Source organism: Coregonus clupeaformis, chromosome 5 (genome assembly GCF_020615455.1).
Source record: "Coregonus clupeaformis isolate EN_2021a chromosome 5, ASM2061545v1, whole genome shotgun sequence".
Classification (NCBI taxonomy): domain Eukaryota; kingdom Metazoa; phylum Chordata; class Actinopteri; order Salmoniformes; family Salmonidae; genus Coregonus; species Coregonus clupeaformis.
In genome coordinates this window covers 21,036,227-21,061,303 of record NC_059196.1, presented here as the reverse complement: position 1 = coordinate 21,061,303, position 25,077 = coordinate 21,036,227, and the positions used below count along the sequence as shown (strand labels likewise).

At 44.9% G+C, this 25,077-nt stretch overlaps 1 protein-coding gene across 1 annotated transcript in view; it reads right to left on the bottom strand.

Moving 5' to 3' along the window:
- LOC121564682 (delta and Notch-like epidermal growth factor-related receptor) overlaps window positions 1-25,077 on the bottom strand; it is an 82,537-nt gene that overhangs the window by 17,666 nt on the left and 39,794 nt on the right. The window contains exons 4-6 of the mRNA XM_041875851.1: window positions 12,638-12,801; window positions 1,809-1,957; window positions 884-1,037 (exon numbers count right to left, since the gene is read on the bottom strand). Of these exons, the coding sequence (XP_041731785.1) occupies window positions 884-1,037; window positions 1,809-1,957; window positions 12,638-12,801 (467 nt within the window). The remainder of the gene's footprint in view (window positions 1-883; window positions 1,038-1,808; window positions 1,958-12,637; window positions 12,802-25,077) is intronic.

The following is a 25,077-nucleotide window of genomic DNA, read 5'->3' as shown; positions in this document are numbered from 1 at the left end:
GGTGTCACATAGCATTAAACCTGAACACACACAGAAGGCAAAATATACACCCGCAACTCTTACGCACTGACATGCAAACCATCCAACTACCTCTATAACAAGCACACACACACACACAGAAAAACACATGCACGCACGCATGCATGCATCACACACAAACACACACACACAGGCCACCCTATGTCTCACACTTCCCCATGACTGTCTATCTTCATTAACTCATCAGGTCAATTCAAAACAGAACACTCACTCTTCCAAGAACAAGTCAACAAGTCCTGCATCTAGCCAGATACCTCCAACCTTGCTACCCATCCAGCCAATTAACATGAATCATGTAGTGCTGCCTCCACAGTGCTCTGGATGAGCCTGTGAGAACCCACTGCCCTCAGTCTGTCAGGCAGGCAGACATACCACCACAGTCCTGTAATCACCCTTCTCTAATAAGATGTGACTGGCCATCAACAACAGCTCCAGCCTCTGCTTCTATAACAAGGTAATGAACCTCTCAGGTGGATCGGAGCTGCCCTCACTGGTCTGGGCCCCAAATATATCTAATTGACAAGTTGAAAGGGTGTATTCTTCTCTGCATTCCCTATTTCATTTGGAGACACTCACACACACACAGGCATGCACGCACATACGCATGTACACCACAGGAGGTTGGTGGCACGTTAATTGGGGAGGACGGGCTCGTGGTAATGACTGGAGCGAAATTAGTGGAATGGTATCAAATACATCAAACACATGGCTTGCAGGTGTTTGATGCCATTCCATTTGCTCCATTCCGGCCATTATTATGAGCCGTTCTCCCCTCAGCAGCCTCCTGTGATGCACGCACATACGCATGTACACACAGACACACACACGCACACACAGTAGTTACCTGGAGGGCAGATACAAGTGAAGTTGCGTCCCTCGTCGCCCTGCCTCAGGTCACTACAGATGGCGTAGTTCTGGCAGGGCCTGAGGTGGCAGGCATCAAACTCCTCACAGAAGATTCCAGAGTAACCATTCTCACACTCACAGAAGAAGGTGCTCTGGAGGTCAGAGGGGTCACGGGGTCACTGTCACATACTGACTAAAGGTACCAAAACTAGAGCCAGGAGTTTCTCCCAACCACATGACCTGACCAGGATAAACTCATGGCCCTATATGTGACAAGTGATTAGAGATACCGAGGGGTTCATGTGATGAGAAGAAAAACTGATGAGACTGAGTGGTCAGATAACATTGTGGAACATTCTGAGCATAATGCTCAACACTTTGTCTATCACTGGGATGGTTCTGGTTACTGGGGAGGGAAAGAGTTAGCAGGCCCTCAGTCTAGCACACGTCTCCTCTCTCCCCTCCTCTCCCTTCCTTTCTTTTATTTTCTCTCTGCAGCAGTGATCAGTCTGCTAACAGTAATGCCCCTAGGGACCTAGGGAGCCCCAGGGAGCAGTAGGGATGCAGGACTTTATTATTAAGAACTCTGTCTCCATCCCACAATACATTTATGCCTTTCTCTGTTCCCATGGCAATAAGGCATGGTCTTTATTCTGTCTTGCTTATCTTTTTCTCCTCTCAGTCTCCTGTTGCTATGTTACCGCATAGTGTATCATCAAGACAATAGTGTCGCAATCTTACAATATTCTGCTGAATTACAGCAATTACCTTCCAGTATATTGAGGGGAAAATCTGTTTTCTGAATATTGAAAGTGACATGTTAAGCCTTAAAATATTGTTCACAGGATCAAGCCCAAAGACAAGGGATTGATTCACCGACGCAAGGACAGGTGACATCACATATCTGACCCCTGACCTCTTACCACAGAGGGCTGGGTGATGCACTTCCCCTTCCCAGAGCATTGTGGGTCGCTGAAGCGGCTGCCAGGCTCCACACAGCTGCTGGCCTTCACTGTCAGATTGAGACGCAGGGTGACCTCTGAGCCACTGGGGGCTCCCACGCGCAGTACACCTATAACGGGAGAGAGAAAACAAGATCAATCAAAAAACATTTATTCTATCCTAAGGTCCTAGCTGATTCACCTTGATAAGTATGAAAAAACGGAATAAATGTGAGCAATATTGAATATTGCCAATTTAACTAGAGAGAAAGTTAGGGGAGGTCAACAAGGACTAAGGGACAGAGGCATTGTGTTAAGATCAGGTGCAGAGAGAAGTATGGTCAAACTTGTTCGGTTCTACAGAAGTTTGCCATCTTAACATCATTGTGCGTAACATTGACCAGAACACCTTGTGTTTGACAAATGTTCTAGGGAGGGGTTGCATATGGATCATTACCTAGATAAGACACCTCTAGCTTCCACTGCAAAAGAGAAATGTATTTCCCGGTGACCAACTATTAGAGAAATGGAGAAGAAAAGGCCATGCGAGCAAATATGACTCAAAACCAAAATAGATGAGTTATTGTTCTGTGACACACAGCAGACTGCTACCAGAAGCATCCATTTTAAAATAGCCTCAAAGTGAAGATTAACAGCCGTTATTATGGACCTGCTATGAGCCAATGAGGCGCGAGCACAGCCAGGACGAGTCAATGCCACAGCAAAGCCCTGCAGCCAATCAGGAGTCTGTAAAAGCTGGTCCCCTAACACCTCACCATTTTCTGGTTAGGTCAGCCCAATAACGTCTGTTCCTCACAACACAAGCTCACAAATGCAAAGTCACTGCTCTCTGATGCAGCACTCGCATGTACACACACTCACACACACTTACGCTGCGTTTAGACAGGCAGTCCAATACTTAACTTTTTTTCACTAATTGGTCTTTTGACCAATCACATCAGATCTTTTCACATCAGATCTTTTTCAGAGCTGAACTGATTGGTCAAAAGACCAATTAGTGAATAAAATATTAGTATCGGGCTGCCTGTCTAAACGCAGCGTAAGTGTGAGTGAGTGTGTGTGCATACGAGTAAGAATTGGGCGGCCTGCCTAAATGCAGCATTGCATTTAAAAAAGACACACACTGTAAAAAAAAAGATTCAACGTACAATTGTAAGGCAACCAACTGCAATAGGATTGTGAGTTTGCTCAACAAAATTATCACACACAAACGTTTTGTTGTGAGTTTACTCAACAACATTTCTGCTGAGCAAATTCACAATCCTATTGCAGCTGGTTGCCTTACAATTGTGAGTTGAATCATGTATATATACATATTTTTTGTCCACTCTGTATGCCACCATCATTATTTCATTCACACTATCTGTCTCACATGTACGAACATGCGGCACATGCGTGCACGAGTGGGAATGTGAGTGCACGTGTGTGTGTGTACTGCATGTTTTTGCATGTGAGACAGATTATGTGAGATGCACACAAGCACACACACACAGCTCCACAGCAGCCTTGCTCTCACGGACGTGACTAATTTATTATCCAGAGTCTTTGAGTGGTAAACAACCAAACACGATGACAGAAAAACAACTCTCGCTCTTTCTCTCTCCTTTTCTCTCTCTCTCTTTAATTCTCTCTCCCCTTCCTCTCCTCTCTCCCATCTCTCACTCCCCCTCTCCCCCCTCTGTATTTCCCCTATCCCTTTCCTGTCTCCTCTCACTCCACCTTCTCCCCCGATCTCTCTTGATCTTGCCCCCCACAAACACCATCTCCTCAGACAGAGCTGCAGGATCTCAGGTGGAGTGTCTCCAGCCAGCTTAAGGTCAGTGGACAGATAGGCTGAGACCTAACACAACAGTGTTGGTATGGAGACCACGCACAGGGGTCAAGTAGACAATTCACTAAAGGGAAGGACACCAATTATGACTCCACACCTGCTGGAATCCACCGAACCTTCAGACGTACGTTACTGTAACATTTCTCATTGAAAATAGAAAGACTTAACGATAAAATATGCAGAAAAATAACAAAACTGAATTCCAGAGCCAAGTGTTTATGTGCGCCAGCCCCATACAAATGAGACATTATCATACTGTTTATGGAATTTATGGATATTGCGTTCTTGATTTACATTTCATGCAAATTACTGATCCAGACAACTCAGAACACTGCAGAGAATGTGAATGTTAGTATTGAAAACATGATGGAATACCATTCTATCCAATTCCCCAATGGGCTTGTTTGATCAGGGGCATATGTCTCTGACTTTGATGTACCTTATACCAATAAACTACAAGTATCCTCTAAATATAAATATGCATAATATGCACTTTTATCACTATATGTGCTATGCAAAGATCCATTCCCTTGGAGTTGAAGATAGCCATCTCTAAGCCAAAATACAGTTGGCACCAATAACAGGTTTGGAAGTATGGAAGTGATAGCGCCATAGCACCTATATATTTACCACCAAATGGACAGACAGAATAAAGTAACCTATATTCCTCCAAATGGTTTTTAACAGTTGTATTGAGGTGGGGGAAAATCTTCTGTTCCACATAGGAACAAACAGGATAATGTAAGTAAGCAAAGTGAGATTGAGGAGGGGCCTTACTGAGGAAGTAGTTGTGTCTTATGCACTATATCATTAGATGTGCTACTGGATTCATTTCTTAGGAGATTGTAATCTCTAACCAAAAACATATGCACCAGTGACAGGTATACAAGTGCTTGCTACATGTGTCTAGGTTTCCCACAAGATGGACAGGCGGAGAGAACAGGAGAAAGTTCCTTCCTCCATGTGAGGGGGGTAGAGGTTAAAAAACAATCAAACAAATGCATACAAAGATAACCCCAACCCGTTCACCACCCCCTCAGTCCCCATCCATCCACCCGCATCCTCCCTCCCCATCCGGAAACCATGTTTGAAATCAAATCAAATAAAACAATTATTTTATTTGTCACAGGCTTACTTACAAGCCCTTAACCAACAATACATTTTTAAGAAAGAATACCAAAAAAATCACACAGAAATACAACATAAAATAATACGAAATAAAAGTAACAACTAATTAAAGAGCAGCAGTAGAAATAACAATAGCGAGGCTATATACAGGGGGTACTGGTACCGAGTCAATGCGCGGGGGCACCGGTTAGTCGAGATAATTGTGGTAATATGTACATGTAGGTAGAGTTATTAAAGTGACTATGCATAGATAATAAACAGAGAGTAGCAGCAGCGTAAAACAGGGGTGGGGGGGGGGGGGCAATGCAAATAGTCTGGGTAGCCATTTGATTAGTCTTATGGCTTGGGGGTAGAAGCTGTTTAGAAGCCTCTTGGACCTAGACTTGGCGCTCCGGTACCGCTTGCTGTGAGGTAGCAGAGAGAACAGTCTATGGCTAGGGTGGCTGGAGTCTTTGACAATTTCTAGGGCCTTCCTCTGACACCGCCTGGTATAGAGGTCCTAAATGGCAGGAAGCTTGGCCCCAGTGATGTACTGGGCCGTACACACTACCCTCTGTAGTGTCTTGCGGTCGGAGGCCGAGCAGTTGCCATACAAGGCAGTGATGCAACCAGTCAGGATGCTCTCGATGGTGCAGCTGTAGAACCTTTTGAGGATCTGAGGACCCATGCCAAATCTTTACAGTCTCCTTAGGGGAAATGCCCTCTTCACGACTGTCTTGGTGTGAATATTTTTTTTAGTCTTTTTTTTTTAGGGGATAGATAAGCTTTAATATTGCAGATAGATTGTAACTTCCATCAATGTAATGGTCTGCATCACTTCCAATCCCCCATATGTTTTTTTCTCTCGCAAATATATATATACACTGCTCAAAAAAATTAAGGGAACACTTAAACAACACAAAGTAACTCCAAGTCAATCACACTTCTGTGAAATCAAACTGTCCACTTAGGAAGCAACACTGATTGACAATACATTTCACATGCTGTTGTGCAAATGGAATAGACAACAGGTGGAAATTATAGGCAATTAGCAAGACACCCCCAACAAAGGACTGGTTTTGCAGGTGGTAACCACAGACCACTTCTCAGTTCCTATGCTTCCTGGCTGATGTTTTGGTCACTTCTGAATGCTGGCGGTGCTTTCACTCTAGTGGTAGCATGAGATGGAGTCTACAACCCACACAAGTGGCTCAGGTAGTGCAGCTCATCCAGGATGGCACATCAATGCGAGCTGTGGCAAGAAGGTTTGCTGTGTCTGTCAGCGTAGTGTCCAGAGCATGGAGGCGCTACCAGGAGACAGGCCAGTACATCAGGAGACGTGGAGGAGGCCTTAGGAGGGCAACAACCCAGCAGCAGGACTGCTTCCTACGCCTTTGTGCAAGGAGGAGCAGGAGGAGCACTGCCAGAGCCCTGCAAAATGACCTCCAGCAGGCCACAAATGTGCATGTGTCTGCTCAAACGGTCAGAAACAGACTCCATGAGGGTGGTATGAGGGCCCGACGTCCACAGGTGGGGGTTGTGCTTACAGCCCAACACCGTGCAGGACGTTTGGCATTTGCCAGAGAACACCAAGATTGGCAAATTTGCCACTGGCGCCCTGTGCTCTTCACAGATGAAAGCAGGTTCACACTGAGCACGTGACAGACGTGACAGAGTCTGGAGACGCCGTGGAGAACGTTCTGCTGCCTGCAACATCCTCCAGCATGACCGGTTTGGCGGTGGGTCAGTCATGGTGTGGGGTGGCATTTATTTGGGGGCCGCACAGCCCTCCATGTGCTCGCCAGAGGTAGCCTGACTGCCATTAGGTACCGAGATGAGATCCTCAGACCCCCTTGTGAGACCATATGCTGGTGCGGTTGGCCCTGGGTTCCTCCTAATGCAAGACAATGCTAGACCTCATGTGGCTGGAGTGTGTCAGCAGTTCCTGCAAGAGGAAGGCATTGATGCTATGGACTGGCCCGCCCATTCCCCAGACCTGAATCCAATTGAGCACATCTGGGACATCATGTCTCGCTCCATCCACCAATGCCACGTTGCACCACAGACTGTCCAGGAGTTGGCGGATGCTTTAGTCCAGGTCTGGGAGGAGATCGCTCAGGAGACCATTCGCCACCTCATCAGGAGCATGCCCAGACGTTGTAGGGAGGTCATACAGGCACGTGGAGGCCACACACACTACTGAGCCTCATTTTGACTTGTTTTAAGGACATTATATCAAAGTTGGATCAGCCTGTAGTGTGGTTTTCCACTTTAATTTTGAGGGTGACTCCAAATCCAGACCTCCATGGGTTGATCAATTTGATTTCCATTGATAATTTTTGTGTGATTTTGTTGTCAGCACATTCAACTATGTAAAGAAAAAAGCATTTAATAAGATTATTTCATTCATTCAGATCTAGGATGTGTTATTTTAGTGTTCCCTTTATTTTTTTGAGCAGTATATATATATATATATATATATATACACACACACACAGTGGGGAGAACAAATATTTGATACACTGCCGATTTTGCAGGTTTCCCTACTTACAAAGCATGTAGAGGTCTGTAATTTTTATCATAGGTACACTTCAACTGTGAGAGACGGAATCTAAAACAAAAATCCAGAAAATCACATTGTATAATTTTTAAGTAATTAATTTGCATTTTATTGCATGACATAAGTATTTGATCACCTACCAACCAGTAAGAATTCCGGCTCTCACAGACCTGTTAGTTTTTATTTAAGAAGCCCTCCTGTTCTCCACTCATTACCTGTATTAACTGCACCTGTTTGAACTCGTTACCTGTATAAAAGACACCGGTCCACGCACTCAATCAAACAGACTCCAACCTCTGGCCAAGACCAGAGAGCTGTGTAAGGACATCAGGGATAAAATTGTAGACCGGCACAATGTGATTTTCTGAATTTTTGTTTTAGATTCCGTCTCTCACAGTTGAAGTGTACCTATGATAAAAATTACAGACCTCTACATGCTTTGTAAGTAGGAAAACCTGCAAAATCGGAAGTGTATCAAATACTTTTTCTCCCCACTGTACATACATACATACATACATACATACATACATACATACATACATACATACATACATACATACATACATACATACATAAACACATACATACATATAAATACATATACAGTTGAAGTCGGAAGTTTACATACACTTAGGTTGTAGTCATTAAAACTCGTTTTTCAACCACTCCACAAATTTCTTGTTAACAAACTATAGTTTTGGCAAGTCGGTTAGGACATCTACTTTGTGCATGACACAAGTAATTTTTCCAACAATTGTTTACAGACAGATTATTTCACTTATAATTCACTGTATCACAATTCCAGTGGGTCAGAAGTATACATACAATAAGTTGACTGTGCCTTTAAACAGCTTGGATAATTCCAGAAAATGATGTCATGACTTTAGAAGCTTCTGATAGGCTAATTGACAATATTTGAGTCAATTGGAGGTGTACCTGTGGCTGTATTTCAAGGCCTACCTTCAAACTCAGTGCCTCTTTACTTGACATCATGGGAAAATCAAAAGAAATCAGCCAAGACCACAGAAAAATAATTGTAGACCTCCACAAGTCTGGTTCATCCTTGGGAGCAATTTCCACTTGAAGGTACCACGTTCATCTGTACAAACAATAGTACGCAAGTATAAACACCATGGGACCACACAGCCGTCATACCGCTCAGGAAGGAGACGCGTTCTGTCTCCGAGAGATGAACGTACTTTGGTGCGAAAAAAGCAAATCAATCCCAGAACAACAGCAAAGGACCTTGTGAAGATGCTGGAGGAAACAGGTACAAAAGTATCTATATCCACAGTAAAACAAGTCCTATATCGACATAACCTGAAAGGCCGCTCAGCAAGGAAGAAGCCACTGCTCCAAAACCGCCATAAAAAAGCCAGACTACGGTTTGCAACTGCACATCGTACTTTTTGGAGAAATGTCCTCTTGTCTGATGAAACAAAAATATAACTGTTTGGCCATAATGACCATCGTTATGTTTGGAGGAAAAAAGGGGACAGCTTGCAAGCTGAAGAACACCATCCCAACCGTGAAGCACGGGGGTGGCAGCATCATGCTGTGGGGGTGCTTTGCTGCAGGAGGGACTGGTGCACTTCACAAAATAGATGGCATCATGAGGAAGGAAAATTATGTGGATATATTGAAGCAAAATCTCAAGACATCAGTCAGGAAGTTAAAGCTTGGTCGCAAATGGGTCTTCCAAATGGACAATGACCCCAAGCATACTTCCAAAGTTGTGGCAAAATGGCTTAAGGACAACAAAGTCAAGGTATTGGAGTGGCCATCACAAAGCCCTGACCTCAATCCTATTGAAAATGTGTGGGCAGAACTGAAAAAGCGTTTGCAAGCAAGGAGGCCTACAAACCTGACTCATTTACACCAGCTCTGTCAGGAGGAATGGGCCAAAATTCACCCAACTTATTGTGGGAAGCTTGTGGAAGGCTACCCGAAACAATTGACCCCAGTTAAACAATTTAAAGGCAGTGCTACCAAACACTAATTGAGTGTGGGTAAACTTTTGACCCAATGGGAATGTGATGAAAGAAATAAAAGCTGAAATAAATCATTCTCTTTACTATTATTCTGACAATTCACATTCTTAAAATAAAATGGTGATCCTAACTGACCTAAGACAGGGAATTTTTACTAGGATTAAATGTCAGGAATTCTGAAAAACTGAGTTTAAATGTATTTGGCAAAGGTGTGATGTAAACTTCTGACTTCAACTGTACATACATATACAGTGAGAGATATACAAAAAGTATTTGATCCCCTGCTGATTTTGTATGTTTGCCCACTGACAAATAAATGATCAGTCTATAATTTTAATGGTAGGTTTATTTGAACAGTGAGAGACAGAATAACAACAAAAAAATCCTAAAAAACGCATGTCAAAAATGTTATAAATTGATTTGCATTTTAATGAGGGAAATAAGTATTTGATCCCCTCTCAATCAGAAAGATTTCTGGCTCCCAGGTGTGCTGCCTATGACCCCAAGAACAACATCCCAACCGTCAAAGATGGAGGTGGAAACATTATGCTTTGGGGGTGTTTTTCTGCTAAGGGGACAGGACAACTTCACCGCATCAAAAGGACGATGGACGGGGCCATGTACCGTCAAATCTTGGGTGAGAACCTCCTTCCCTCAGCCAGGGCATTGAAAATGGGTCGTGGATGGGTATTCCAGCATGACAATGACCCAAAACACATGGCCAAGGCAACAAAGGAGTTGCCTCAAGAAGAAGCACATTAAGGTCCTGGAGTGGCCTAGCCAGTCTCCAGACCTTAATCCCATAGAAAATCTGTAGAGGGAGCTGAAGGTTCGAGTTGCCAAACGTCAGCCTCGAAACCTTAATGACTTGGAGAAGATCTGCAAAGAGGAGTGGGACAAAATCCCTCCTGAGATGTGTGCAAACCTGGTGGCCAACTACAAGAAACATCTGACCTCTGTGATTGCCAACAAGGGTTTTGCCACCAAGTACTAAGTCATGTTTTGCAGAGTCGTGTTTTTACTTATTTCCCTCATTAAAATGCAAATCAATTTATAAGATATTTGACATGTGTTTTTCTGGATTTTTTTGTTGTTATTCTGTCTCTCACTGTTCAAATAAACCTACCATTAAAATTATAGACAGATCATTTCTTTGTCAGTGGGCAAACGTACAAAATCAGCAGGGGATCAAATACTTTTTTCCCTCACTGTATATGCATATCCTTTTTTAAAATATATTTCCCTTTATTACTTTCCAACCCCACCACCCCTTCCCTAATTGGAGTAAACTAGTGAACAACAATGCTTAGGCCTCTACTTCCAGCTTATACATACTATATACATTTTATGGACACAATCAATTTTAATAATTATATTTTGTTTGTTTTTACTCCTGAACTTCCTCTACTCTCAACCTCTCCGATCATTTTCATGATGTCCATCCGGTTTGCTTCTATATGCCATATCTTTCTAACTGTGCTCTTTCACAAAAGCTCTCAACCTATAACCTATAACCTGTGTTGGTGTGCTTGGACCATGTTAGTTTGTTGGTGATGTGGACACCAAGGAACTTGAAGCTCTCAACCTGTTCCACTACAGCCCCATCGATGAGAATGGGGGCGTGCTCAGTCCTTTTCTTTTTCCTGTAGTCCACAATCATCTCCTTTGTCTTGATCACGTTGAGGGAGAGGTTGTTGTCCTGGCACCACACAGCCAGGTCTCTGACCTCCTCCCTATAGGCTCTCTCGTCGTTGTCGGTGATCAGGCCTACCACTGTTGTGTCATCGTCAAACATAATGATGGTGTTGGAGTCGTGCCTGGCCATGCAATCATGAATGAACAGGGAGTACAGGAGGGGACTGAGCACGCACCCCTGAGGGGCCCCCCGTGTTGAGGATCAGCGTAGCGGATGTGTTGTTACCTACCCTTACCACCTGGGGGCGGCCCTTCAGGAAGTCCAGGATCCAGTTGCAGAGGGAGGTGTTTAGTCCCAGGGACCTTAGCTCAGTGATGAGCTTTGAGGGCACTATGGTGTTGAACGCTGAGCTGTAGTGAATGAATAGTATTCTCACATAGGTGTTCATTTTGCCCAGGTGTGAAAGGGCAGTGTAGAGCGCAATAGAGATTGCATCATCTGTTGATCTGTTGGGGCGATATGCAAATTGGAGTGGGTCTAGGGTTTCTGGGATAATGGTGCTGATGTGAGCCATGACCTGCCTTTCAAAGCACTTCAAGGCTACAGACGTGAGTGCTACGGGTCGGTAGTCATTTAGGCAGGTTACCTTAGTGTTCTTGGGCATAGGGACTATGGTGGTCTTACATTTTACATTTTACATCCAGAGCGATTTACAGTTAGTGAGTGCATACATTTTCATACTGGACCCCCGTGGGAATCGAACCCACAACCCTGGCGTTGCAAACGCCATGCTCTACCAACTGAGATACATGGGTCTTCTTGAAACATGTTGGTATTACAGACTCAGACAGGGAGAGATTGAAAATGTCAGTGAAGACACTTGCCAGTTGGTCAGCGCATGCTCAGAGTACACGTCCTGGTAATCCGTCTGGCCCTGCGGCCTTGTGAATGTTGACATGTTTAAAGGTCTTACTCACATCGGCTACGGAGAGCGTGATCACACAGTCATACGGAACAGCTGATGCTCTCATGCATGTTTCAGTGTTACTTGCCTCGAAGAGAGCATAGAAGTAATTTAGCTCATCTGGTAGGCTTGTGTCACTGGGCAGCTCGCAGCTGTGCTTCCCTTTGTAGTCTGTAATAGTTTGCAAGCCCTGCCACATCTGACGAGCGTCGGCGCTGGTGTAGTACGATCTTAGTCCTTTATTGACGCTTTGCCTGTTTGATGGTTCGTCGGAGGGCATAGTGGGATTTCTTATAAGCTTCCGGGTTAGAGTCCCGCTCTTTGAAAGCGGCAGCTCTACCCTTTAGCTCAGTGCGGATGTTGCCTGTAATCCATGGCTTCTGGTTGGGGTATATACGTACAGTCACTGTGGGGACGACGTCATCGATGCACTTATTGATGAAGCCAGTGTCTGATGTGGTGTACTCCTCAATGCCATCGGAAGAATCCCGGAACATATTCCAGTCTGTGCTAGCAAAACCATCCTGTAGCTTAGCATCTGCTTCATCTGACCACTTTTTTATTGACCGAGTCACTGGTGCTTACTGCTTTAGTTTTTGCGTTTTTGCATTTCCCACCCCGCCTAACCCCCCACCTCCCTGACTCTATATTGTTGTTGTTTTTGCAGTATTATTGTAGTTGTGGAAGTACTTCCTACTTACTGAGGAAGTAGTTGTGTCCCAGGGGGAGGGAGTGGTCAGAGACCACCAGTCCATCTGAGGCCTGCTGGAACCACATGATGGTCCCCTCCACCAAGGAGGAACGCTGGAAGCCATCCTCTCCAACACGCCACAGGACGGGCGCTCCACTCACATTCACCAGGATCCTGAAGAGAAGGGGGGGGGGTGAGAGAGAAAGAGAGAGAGTCCTCTAAGCCGAATACTTTTGTTACCAGCCTGCTACAGTGTGTTCAGAAAGTATTCATAACCCTTGATTTATTCCACATTTTGTTGTGTTGAAGCCAGAATTCAAAATTGATTCAATTGTTTTTTTCTCACACATAATTCCCCATAATGACAAAGTGAAAACATGTTTTTTCACATTTTTGCAAATGTATAAAAAATGAAATACAGAAATTTCTGATTTACTTAAGTATTCACAACCCTTTGCTATGACACTCCAAATTGAGCACAGGTGCATCCAATTTCCACCTGTGGCCAATTCAATTGTTTGGACATGATTTAGAAAGAAACACACCTGTCTATAGAAGGTCCCACAGTTGACAGTGCATGTCAGAACAGAAACTATACAATGAAGTCCAAGGAACTGTCTGTAGATCTCCGAGATAGAATTGTGATGAGGCATATATCTGGGGAAGGGTATAAAACAATTTCTAGAGTGTTGAAAGTTTACAAGGGCAGAATGGTCTCCATGATTGGGAAATGGAAAAACTATGGAACTACCCAGACTCTGCCTAGAGCTGGCCGTCCGACCAAACTGAGAAACCGGGCAAGAATGACCTTGGTCAGGGAGGTGAACAGGAACCCAATGACCACTCTGACAGAACTACAGAGTTCCTTGGTGTCACGACTTCGGCCGAGGCTGCCTCCCCTCCTTGTTCGGGCAGGCTTCGGCGTTCGTCGTCACTGGAGTACTAACCACTGCCGCCCCAATCATCATCACAATTGTCTTGTCAATCACACACACCTGGTTCTAATCCCCTAATTAGTCTGTGTATAAGTGTTCCCTCTGCCCCCTTGTCCTTGTGGGTGATTGTTAATTGTGAGAGTATGAGCTCGGTGGAGCTACTCATAACATTGTGTTGCCAGGGTAGATTTCCCCCCTGTGCCTATGTATTATTGGATTCCGTTACAGTGTAATTGCCAGGGATGTTTGTTTCCCCTGTGCCTGTTTCGTTGATCGCTATTGGAGCGCATTTGTGTGTCAACAAAGGAATAAACTCTGTATTCGGTGATTACCCTCCTGCGCCTGACTCCTTTCACCACACTCCCCACACTTGGCTGAGATGGGAGAATCTGCCAGAAGGACAACAGTCTCTACAGCAGTTCCCCAATCTGGGCTTTATGGGAGAGTGGCTAGACAGAAGCCACTCCTGAGAAAAAGGCACATAACAGCATGCCTGGAGTTTGCAAAAAAGGCATGTGAAAGACTGAGATCATAAGGCAAAAGATTCTGTTGTCTGATGAAACAAAAATGTAACTATTTGGCCTGAATGCAAAGCGCTATGTCTGGAGAAAACCAGGCACATCTCATCACCCGTCTAACGCCATCCCTACCATGAAGCATGGTGGTGGAGACTGGTAAGGATAGAGAGAACAATGAATGGAGCCATATACAGGCAAATCTTTGAGGAGAACCTGCTTCAGAGTGAAAACGACCTTAGACTGGGGGCAAAGATTTTCGTTCCAACAGGATAATGCAATACAGCCAAAGCTCTTCTGGAATGGTTTTAGAACAAGAATGTGAAAGTCCTTGAGTGGCCCAGCCAAAGCCCAGACTTCAATCCCATTGAAAATCTGTGGAAAAACTTGAAGATTGATGTTCACTGCCTTAGATATTAGATATTTCTGTATTTTATTTTCAATACATTTGTTTTCACTTTCTTTTCACTTTGTCATTATGGGGTATTTTGTGTAGATGCGTGAGAACACAACAAAATGTGAAATAAGTCAAGGGGTATGAATACATTTACATTACATTTATGTCATTTAGCAGACGCTCTTATCCAGAGTGACTTACAGGAGCAATTAGGGTTAAGTGCCTTGCTCAAGGGCACATCGACAGATTTTTCACCTAGTCGACTCAGGGATTAGAACCAGCGACCTTTCGGTTACTGGCACAACGCTCTTAACCACTAAGCTACCTGCCGCCCCTATACCATCTGAATGCACTGTATACATTTTATAAGACACACAAAACCGCATGCTATTATGATGGGATGGTGGACATGAGTAATGCCTGGTCCTGTCTGTCTCAGTGGGGATACTATACTGCTTACTGTGGTGACTGTACAGCTCTGAAGGTCAGGGAGTTATGACTGCTGTGGTCAAGGGCCATTACTCATCTGACTTTGGGCCAATTACTGAAAGAGAGAGTCTATCTGCACAGAGAGTGTCAGCAAAGCAGATGCGCTCCAACTCAACACAAGACCAGCTACACTCCCAGACTCTTCCCACTGGCTGAGTCACTCACAGATAAACACACACAGGGAAGTAAGTAAGTAAGTAAGTAAGTAAGTAAGTATTGACCTTTCAAAAGCCTTTGATACCATTGACCACCATTTTTTGTTGTTGCATAAATGACAAACTTATGGCCTTCGAAATACAGACCTCGACTGGTTAAGGAGCTACTTAGTTAATAGGAAACAGTTTGTTTAGTGGAACAACACAGTTTTGGAGTTCAAGAACGTGCCCTGTGGAGTTCCTCAACGTTTGATCCTTGGCCCATTGCTCTTTTTTTTATGTTAATGACAATTTTGATTGTGTACATTTATATTGTTTGCTGATGACACCAACATCTTTCTGTCTGATAAAGATGGTGAGAAATTGATCGTTAAAATGAATTTGTAATAAAAACAAATTAGACGACTGGTTTAAAGCAAATAAGGTGTCTTTAAATTAGGGCTGTCAAAGTTAGCGAGTTGATATCGCGTTTATGCACGACATGTTAATCAGCGTACATTTTTTTTAACGCCGTTAATCGCGTCTCCATTTCTTCCCCACACGGAAACTTTTAAGAGGACTTATTTCCGTAACTGACCTTTTTAAGCACAGGACACAACACGGAACACAGTTACAGTCAATGCTTGCGCATTAACATTGCTGAAGACTGTGTGCCTCTAGCCAAAATCATGTAAAAGTTATGCCCAATATTAACAGAGCTATATTTTTCTTTCTGCCACGGATTTGTGCGCATGTCGCGGGCCGTTTTTAAATACTCGCCAGCCACAATGTTTTAGTTTGATAACAAACAACATTGTTTAGCTAGCTAGTCAGAGGAAGGCCCTCAAAATTGTCAAAGACTCCAGCCACCCTAGTCATAGACTGTTCTCTCTGCTACCGCACGGCAAGCGGTACCGGAGTGCCAAGTCTAGGTCCAAAAGACTTCTCAACAGCTTCTACCCCCAAGCCATAAGACTCCTGAACAGCTAATCATGGCTACCCGGACTATTTGCACTGCCCCCCCACCCCATCCTTTTTACGCTGCTGCTACTCTGTTAATTATTTATGCATAGTCACTTTAACTCTACCCACATGTACATATTACTTCAACTACCTCAACTAGCTGTAACACCCTGGCTCTGGGACTCTATATGTTGAGCCAGGGTGTGTTCTTTCTAGTTTGTTTATTTCTATGTTGGCCTGAGTGACTCCCAATCAGAGGCAACGAGTGTCAGCTGTGGCTGGTTGTCTCTGATTGGGAGCCATATTTAAACCGTCTGTTTTTCCCTTTGTGTTTGTGGGTTCTTGTTCCAGTTGGTCTATGTTACCTAGGACGTTACGAGTCGTTTGTTGTTTTTGTTTACTGTCCGTGTTTATCGCTAATGATAAATAAACATGTTAGTTCATCACGCTGTGCCTTGGTCTACTTCCTACAACGATCGTGACAGAAGAACCCACCCTACAAGGACCAAGCAGCGTGTCCAGGAGCAGGCAGACTGGACATGGGAGGAAGCGCCGGGGAAGGAGATGGAGAGGTTGGCGATGGCCCAGGTGGGCAAATCGTGGTCCTGGGAGGACATGCTCGGGGGCAAAGGGCCATGGGCTAGGATTAAGGCCCTGGCGAGAGAGGAGCAGCGGCGTCAGCAGTGTCATCGTCGGACGGACGAGAGGCAACCCCAAAAATGTTGGGGGGGGGGGCACACGGCATGGGCGGCTGGGCAGCAGGAGGCTGCCACAGGGCGATTTGGAGAGGAGGCCACCGGGTTTGGGGGGCCAGAAGGCAGGTTGGCGGAGCCTGGATGGAGAGCAGAGCCAACTCCCCGTACTCAGGCATGGCAGCATGAGACTGGTCAGGTTCCGGGATATGCGGAGCTGCGTACTGGGCCACGAGTGGTCCGGCATAGTCCGGTACGTCCTGTGCGAGCACCCCGCACGTGTTGTGCGAAGGTGGGCATGCAGCCAGGACGGAGTGTGCCGGCTCAGCGCTCGTGGCCTCCAGTGCCTCTCCTCGGTCCCGGATATCCTGCGCCAGTGTCACGTGCTGTTAGGCCAGTACGGGTACACAGCCCTGTACGTCCTGTGCTGATGCCTCACACAGAGTGTGTGAAGGTAGGCATTCAGCCAGGACGGGTTGTGGCAGCTCTTCACTCCAGGTCTCCTATCCGTCTCCACAGCCCGGCCCGGCCTGTCCCTGCTCCTCGCACCAAGCCTACGGTGTGCGTCGCCAGCCCGGTCCGGCCTGTCCCTGCTCCACGCACCAAGCCTACGGTGTGCGTCGCCAGCCCGGTCCGGCCTGTCCCTGCTCCACGCACCAGGCCTACGGTGTGCGTCGCCAGCCCGGTCCGGCCTGTCCCTGCTCCTCGCACCAAGCCTACGGTGCGCATCGTCAGCCCGGTCCGGCCTGTCCCTACTCCTCGCACCAAGCCTACGGTGTGCGTCGCCAGCCCGGTCCGGCCTGTCCCTGCTCCACGCACCAAGCCTACGGTGTGCGTCGCCAGCCCGGTCCGGCCTGTCCCTGCTCCTCGCACCAAGCCTACGGTGTGCGTCGCCAGCCCGGTCCGGCCTGTTCCTACTCCACGCACCAAGCCTACGGTGTGCGCATCGTCAGCCCGGTCCGGCCCGTTCCTACTCCACGCACCAAGCCAGGGGTGCGCATCGTCAGCCCGGTCCGGCCCGTTCCTACTCCACGCACCAAGCCAGGGGTGCGAGTCGTCAGCCCGGTTCGGCCCGTTCCTACTCCACGCACCAAGCCAGGGGTGCGAGTCGTCAGCCCGGTCCGGCCCGTTCCGGCTCCACGCACCAAGCCAGGGGTGCGCGTCGTCAGTCCAGCACAACCCGTGCCTGGGTCACTGGTGCCTGGTAAGGTACAGGTCAACTGCTCCACTACGGAGCTGAAGCTAACCGTTCCTGCTACGTCCAGTTCGGCTCCAGCCAGCGGGGCCAGACCGGACCAGGGGCGCTATGGGGGGTTTATTGGAGGGTGGTGGGCAAGGCCGGAGCCAGAACCGCCGCCGAGGAGGAATGCCCACCCAGCCCTCCCCTGTTTTGCTCTAGTTGAGGCGCGGTCGCAGTCCGCGCCTTTAGGGGGGGGTACTGTAACACCCTGGCTCTGGGACTCTATATGTTGAGCCAGGGTGGGTTCTTTCTAGTTTGTTTATTTCTATGTTGGCCTGAGTGACTCCCAATCAGAGGCAACGAGTGTCAGCTGTGGCTGGTTGTCTCTGATTGGGAGCCATATTTAAACTGTCTGTTTTTCCCTTTGTGTTTGTGGGTTCTTGTTCCAGTTTGGTCTATGTTACCTAGGACGTTACGAGTCGTTTGTTGTTTTTGTTTACTGTCCGTGTTTATCGCTAATGATAAATAAACATGTTCGTTCATCACGCTGCGCCTTGGTCTACTTCCTACGACGATCGTGACACTAGCCGGTGCCCCCGCACATTGACTCTGCACCGGTACCCCCCTGTATATATAGCCTCTCTACTGTTATTTTATTTTACTTCTGCTCTTTTTTTCTCAACACTTTTTTTTGTTGTTGTTTTATTTTTACTTTCTTTGTTAAAAATAAATGCACTGTTGGTTAAGGGCTGTAAGTAAGCATTTCACTGTAATGTCTGCACCTGTTGTATTCGGCGCATGTGACCAATAAAATTTCATTTGATTTGATTTGATTAGTCATGTTAACATGACTAGGCTATGCACACATTTAGATGGCACATGAAGAACTGAAATGGAATAAGCTACTAAAAGAGATGCTTCAAAGGCAGGCTGCATATACAAGAGTGGGGTGTGTAGAATTGTGTGTGTGTGTGAGAGAGTATATTTGTGGGAGTGGGAGTAAGTGAGAGAGAGAGGGTGTGGGAGGGGCAGTGTTTAGGCCTATGTGTGTAAAGTTATCTGAACAGTACAGATGGTTAGTTTTCATAACATTGTTGGACAAGTTGAAAAACTATTTGTTCTTTGTATCCATAGAGCCAGTAAATTTTTCTTATAATCATACTAATCTAGAATGCCTGAAGCTTTAACAGTACTCAAAGCTGTGTATGTGTGTGTGTAGTGCGCAAGTGTTAAACTTTTTCTCCCCAATTTCGATCTTGTCTCATCGCTGCAACTCCCCAACGGGCTCGGGAGAGGCAAAGGTTGAATCATGCGTCCTGCGAAACATGACCCGCCAAACCACTAGTGAACAACAATGCTTAGGCCTCTACTTCCAGCTTATACATACTATATACATTTTTTTCACTGTAATGTCTGCACCTGTTGTATTCGGCGCATGTGACCAATAAAATTTCATTTGATTTGATTTGATTAGTCATGTTAACATGACTAGGCTATGCACACATTTAGATGGCACATGAAGAACTGAAATGGAATAAGCTACTAAAAGAGATGCTTCAAAGGCAGGCTGCATATACAAGAGTGGGGTGTGTAGAATTGTGTGTGTGTGTGAGAGAGTATATTTGTGGGAGTGGGAGTAAGTGAGAGAGAGAGGGTGTGGGAGGGGCAGTGTTTAGGCCTATGTGTGTAAAGTTATCTGAACAGTACAGATGGTTAGTTTTCATAACATTGTTGGACAAGTTGAAAAACTATTTGTTCTTTGTATCCATAGAGCCAGTACATTTTTCTTATAATCATACTAATCTAGAATGCCTGAAGCTTTAACAGTACTCAAAGCTGTGTATGTGTGTGTGTAGTGCGCAAGTGTTAAACTTTTTCTCCCCAATTTCGATCTTGTCTCATCGCTGCAACTCCCCAACGGGCTCGGGAGAGGCAAAGGTTGAATCATGCGTCCTGCGAAACATGACCCGCCAAACCACGCTTCTTAACACCTGCCCGCTTAACCCGGAAGCCAGCTGCACCAATGTGTCGGAGGAAACACCGTTCAACTGACGACCGAAGTCAGCCTGCAGGTGCCCGACCAGCCACAAGGAGTCGCTAGAGCACGATGAGCCAAGTAGAGCCCCTCTTGCCAAACCCTCCCCTAACCCGGACGACGCTGGGCCAATTGTGTGCCGCCCTATGGGACTGCCAGTCACGGCTGGTTGTGACACAGCCTGAAATCAAACCCGGGTCTGTAGTGACGCCTCAAGCACTGCGATGCAGTGCCTTAGACTGCTGCGCCACTCGGGAGGCCCACTACTTTTTCTTATTTTTTTTCGGGGGGTATTGCAGATAGATTGTAATTTCCATCAATGTAATTGTCTGCATCACTTCCAATCCCCCATGTTTTTTTCCCTCGCAAATAATATATATACATACATACACATACATATACACATACATACACATACACATACACATACATATACACATACATACATATAAATACATATACATACATATATATATATACATATCCTTTAAAAATATATATTTCCCTTTATTACTTTCCAACCCCACCACCCCTTCCCTAATTGGAGTAAACTAGTGAACAACAATGCTTAGGCCTCTACTTCCAGCTTATACATACTATATACATTTTATGGACACAGTCAATTTTACAATAATTCTATTTTGTTTGTTTTTACTCCTGAACTTCCTCTACCCTCAACGTCTCACATCATTTTCATGATGTCCATCCAGTTTGCTTCTATATGCCATAACTCAACTAAAGTGCTCCTTCACGAAAACTCTCAACCTATAACCTATATACTTAGTATGGACACAGCATGCCCTACATTAGTTATCTTGCTGTTATTAGTTGTTGTTAGTTGTTATTAGTCCCATCCTTCAGCTCCCTTCAACACCTCCCATCTATCTCTTAACACCATCCATTTTGGATTTCTATTTGCCATATATTTTTCAACTGTACTGTGATGTTTCACAAAAGTTCTGAACCCTTCTATTCTCATTGTTTCTACAGATTGTAAATTGAAAATAAACATTTTTGCTAAAAGTATTATTATATTATTGATCGATTGACTATGACTTTTCAGATCACCCAGTAGTGCTATCTGCAGGGTTAGCTCCAGGTAAATATTGCAATCCTTTAGCCATTCCTGGACCAGTGACCAAAAACAAGCTACAAATGGACAGTACCAAAACAAATGATCTAATGATTCTGTCTCTTCGCAGCAAAATCTGCAGAGCTGGGAAGATTGTATCCCCCATATAAATAACATTCCATTGGTAGCAATAATTTTGTATATTAATTTAAATTGAAAAATTCTAAGTTTTGAATCCGGCGTCGTTTTGTGTATCAGTTCATAACCACTATGCCATGGAATCGGTACGTCAAAAATCTATATGGGACGGCTGTCAATCCTTTGGTCCTTAAATGAAACTGGTATACTTTTTTATTTATCACAGTTTTCTTTAACCAATTATGTTCTTTAATGCAAGGCCGACAGACAAGTTCCTTACTTTTTCCCCCTTCCACTTCCCTCTTCCATTTTTGCGGTAATGCTGCAATTATTTGGTTGTAATTTTGGGTAGAGCAGACATTTCCATTTGTTTTTGTTAGCTGCATGTGCGACATAACTCCACCAGTCCTACCTATGATATCTTTTATGAAGATTATACCTTCTTTTTTTTTACCTTTTTTCAAAGAATACTGCCTTTTTATCAATTAGTATATTTGAGTTTAACCACAATATTTGTTGCATTATTTGTTCTGTCGTTTCTGGAGGATTAAATAGAAATTGCAACCAACTTTCAATGGCTTGTTTATGAAATAGTGATATTTGGGAGATGATTTTCATTTCAAATAACTGAAAGTTAGAGGTTGTAATCTGAATAAAGGGAAAAAGGCCATTATTGAACATGGGGTGAGACAATCTTACTAATTTGCTAGAGAACCAGTTCGGATTTAATTATAACTTTTGTATGACTGAAGCTTTTAGTGATATGTCTAATGCTTTAATATTTAATAATTTATTTCCTCCTAATTCATATTCATTATATAAATAGGCCCGTTTAATTTTGTATGGCTTGCCGTTCCAAATAAAATGGAATATTTTTTTCTCATATAATTTAAAAAACGGTTTGCTAGGCGTAGGCAAGACCATAAGCAAATAAGTATACTGGGATAATACTAAAGAGTAAATCAGGGTGATTTTTCCACAAATAGACAGGTATTTACCTTTCCATGGTAGCAAGATCTTATCTATTTTTGCTGACTTTCTATTAAAACGTATTGGAGTGAGATCATTTATTTCATTTGGGATATGTATTCCGAGTATATCCACATCACCATCAGACCATTTTAGTGGTAAACTCCATGGTAATGTAAAAATTGTATTTTTTAGTGATCCAACACGTAATATTTTACATTTATCATAATTTGGTTGTAATCCAGAGAGGTTAGAAAATGTATCTAGATCCTCTATGAGGCTGTGGAGGGATTAAAGTTGTGGATTTAAAAGAAAACATGAATCATCAGTGTACAATGACACTTTTGTTTTTAAGCCCTGGATTTCTAATCCCTTGATATTATTGTTGGATCTGATTTCAATAGCTAACATTTCGATGGCCATAATAAATAGATATGCCGATAGTGGACAACCTTGTTTTACTCCTCTTGACAGTTTAAAACTTTCTGAGAAATAGCCATTATTTACTATTTTACACCTAAGGTTACTATACATGATTTTAACCCATTTTATAAGAGATTCTCCAAAATGGAAATGCTCCATGCATTTATATATAAATTCCAGGCGTACTTTATCAAATGCCTTTTCAACGTCTACTATGAATATCAGGCCTGGTTTCCCAGATTTGTCATAGTGTTCTATTGTTCTATTGTTTTTACTGAGTCGTCGTCGGGTGAGGTTGTGTCTCTCTCTGGCGGGAGGTAAGCTTGGCTTATATGGCTTATATACATAGTTTGGGCTTTGTCGAGTAAAGCTTAAACTATGTATTTAGATTGTAGTTAGGTATTGTAGGTAGTTATCGTGGGTTGTTGTATGTAATTATTGTAGGTTAGTATTGTATTCGGCTGAGCCCGGTGAAGCACGAAGCTAGCTAACCCACTACCTGGACTAGCTAGTGGGTAGCTACTGGTAACTATTAGCAACTGTGGATAGTTGTTTCACGCCTGAGAGTACCTGTAATTACGCCAGCTAGCTGCCTACAATAATTACATACAATAATGCCTACCATTCAGCTGTTTTTCTAACCTCATTGTCTGAAGCGTTAACATTAGGTAGTAAGTGGCTACTGTGCTTGAAATTTAGCTAGCTTGTTGCTACCTGGATAGCTACTAAACAATAGCTGGAACGACCTAGCGAACAGACGCGAACTGGCTGAGTCAATTCAGTGGCTAGCTTTGCACTTGGCTCACTAACAGTAGCTGCTAGGGGTAAGTTATAACCTACATTTGTGTTTTGTTTTTACATACTGGTAGCCAGAGTCGTTCAAGGGAATTCGGGACATGGGTGACTAGTTAACGTTAGCTTGGCTCTCTTTGTGTGTTCGTGCCGTGGGAGGAGGGGTTTCTTCTTTGTCTGAAAGCAATGGCTAGCTAGTATGCTAACTATTCTAGCTAACTAACTGGCTGAATAAGTTGACGACGGACTCGCTCAAGCTGTCGGGACTAACCCACAACGTTAGTCACGGACACAAATGATCTGCTTGGCGTGTTGACACACTGGTGGTTTGTTGTGGCCGAGTATTGGTGCTAAACCGTGTTGTTGGAGTCCGGCATGCTAGTTGGCTGTGGCGTCATATGACTAGGTGCCCTGGACGATTTTCACGGAAGAATACTGTACCAAGTTAGCTAGCTGAATAAACTAAGTTAGAGTCTATTCCTAGAAAACATTGAACCGCTGTTGTATACAACAATTATAGTTTCTGAGGTGGAAGTTGGGAGAGTTATATTTGGGTGTTTCAGTGAAACGTAAGTGAGGGAGGCCCCGCTCTCTCCTTTCCCAGATGTTTAGTTCATTTCATTCCGATCTCCTTTGCATTATTGTAGCCATTTTCTGTAGCCTGTCAACTATGCCTCTGTCTATCCCTGTTCTCTCCTCTCCGCACAGGCTATACAAACACCTCACACCGCGTGGCTGCTGCCTCTCTAACCTGGTGGTCCCTGCACGCACCCCCCACGTGGAGTTCCAGGTCTCAGGCAGCCTCTGGAACTGCCGTTCTGCTGCCAACAAGGCAGAGTTAATCTCAGCCTATGCTACCCTCCAGTCCCTCGACTTCTTGGCGCTGACGGAAGCATGGATTACCACTGAAAACACTGCTACTCCTACTGCTCTCTCCTCGTCTGACCATGTGTTCTCGCATACCCCGAGAGCATCTGGTCAGCGGGGTGGTGGCACAGGAATCCTCATCTCTCCCAAGTGGACATTCTCTCTTTGTCCCCTGACCCATCTGTCTATCTCCTCACTCTCTCCCGCTACTCTCTCCTCTTCCATCCTATCATCTCTTCCCTCTGCTCAATCCTTCTCCCTCCAATCTCCTGATTCTGCCTCCTCAACCCTCCTCTCGTCCCTTTCTGCATCCTTTGACTCTCTATGTCCCCTATCCTCCCGGCCGGCTCGGTCCCCCTCCTGCTCCGTGGCTTGATGACTCATTGCGAGCTCACAGAACAGGGCTCCTCCAGGCAGCCGAGCGGAAATGGAGGAAAACTAGACTACCCGTGGACCTGGCATCTTTTCACTCCCTCCTCTCTACATTTTCTTCATCTGTTTCTGCTGCTAAAGCCACTTTCTACCACTCTAAATTCCAAGCATCTGCCTCTAAACCTAGGAAGCTCTTTGCCACCTTCTCCTCCCTGCTGAATCCTCCTCCCCCTCCCCCCTCCTCCCTCTCTGTGGATGACTTCGTCAACCATTTTGAAAAGAAGGTTGACGACATCCGATCCTCGTTTGTTATGTCAAATGACACTGCTGGTCCTGCTCACACTGCCCTACCCTATGCTTTGACTTCTTTCTCCCCTCTCTCTCCAGATAAAATCTTGCGACTTGTGACGGCCGGCCGCCCAACAACCTGCCCGCTTGACCCTATCCCCTCCTCTCTTCTCCAGACCATCTCCGGTG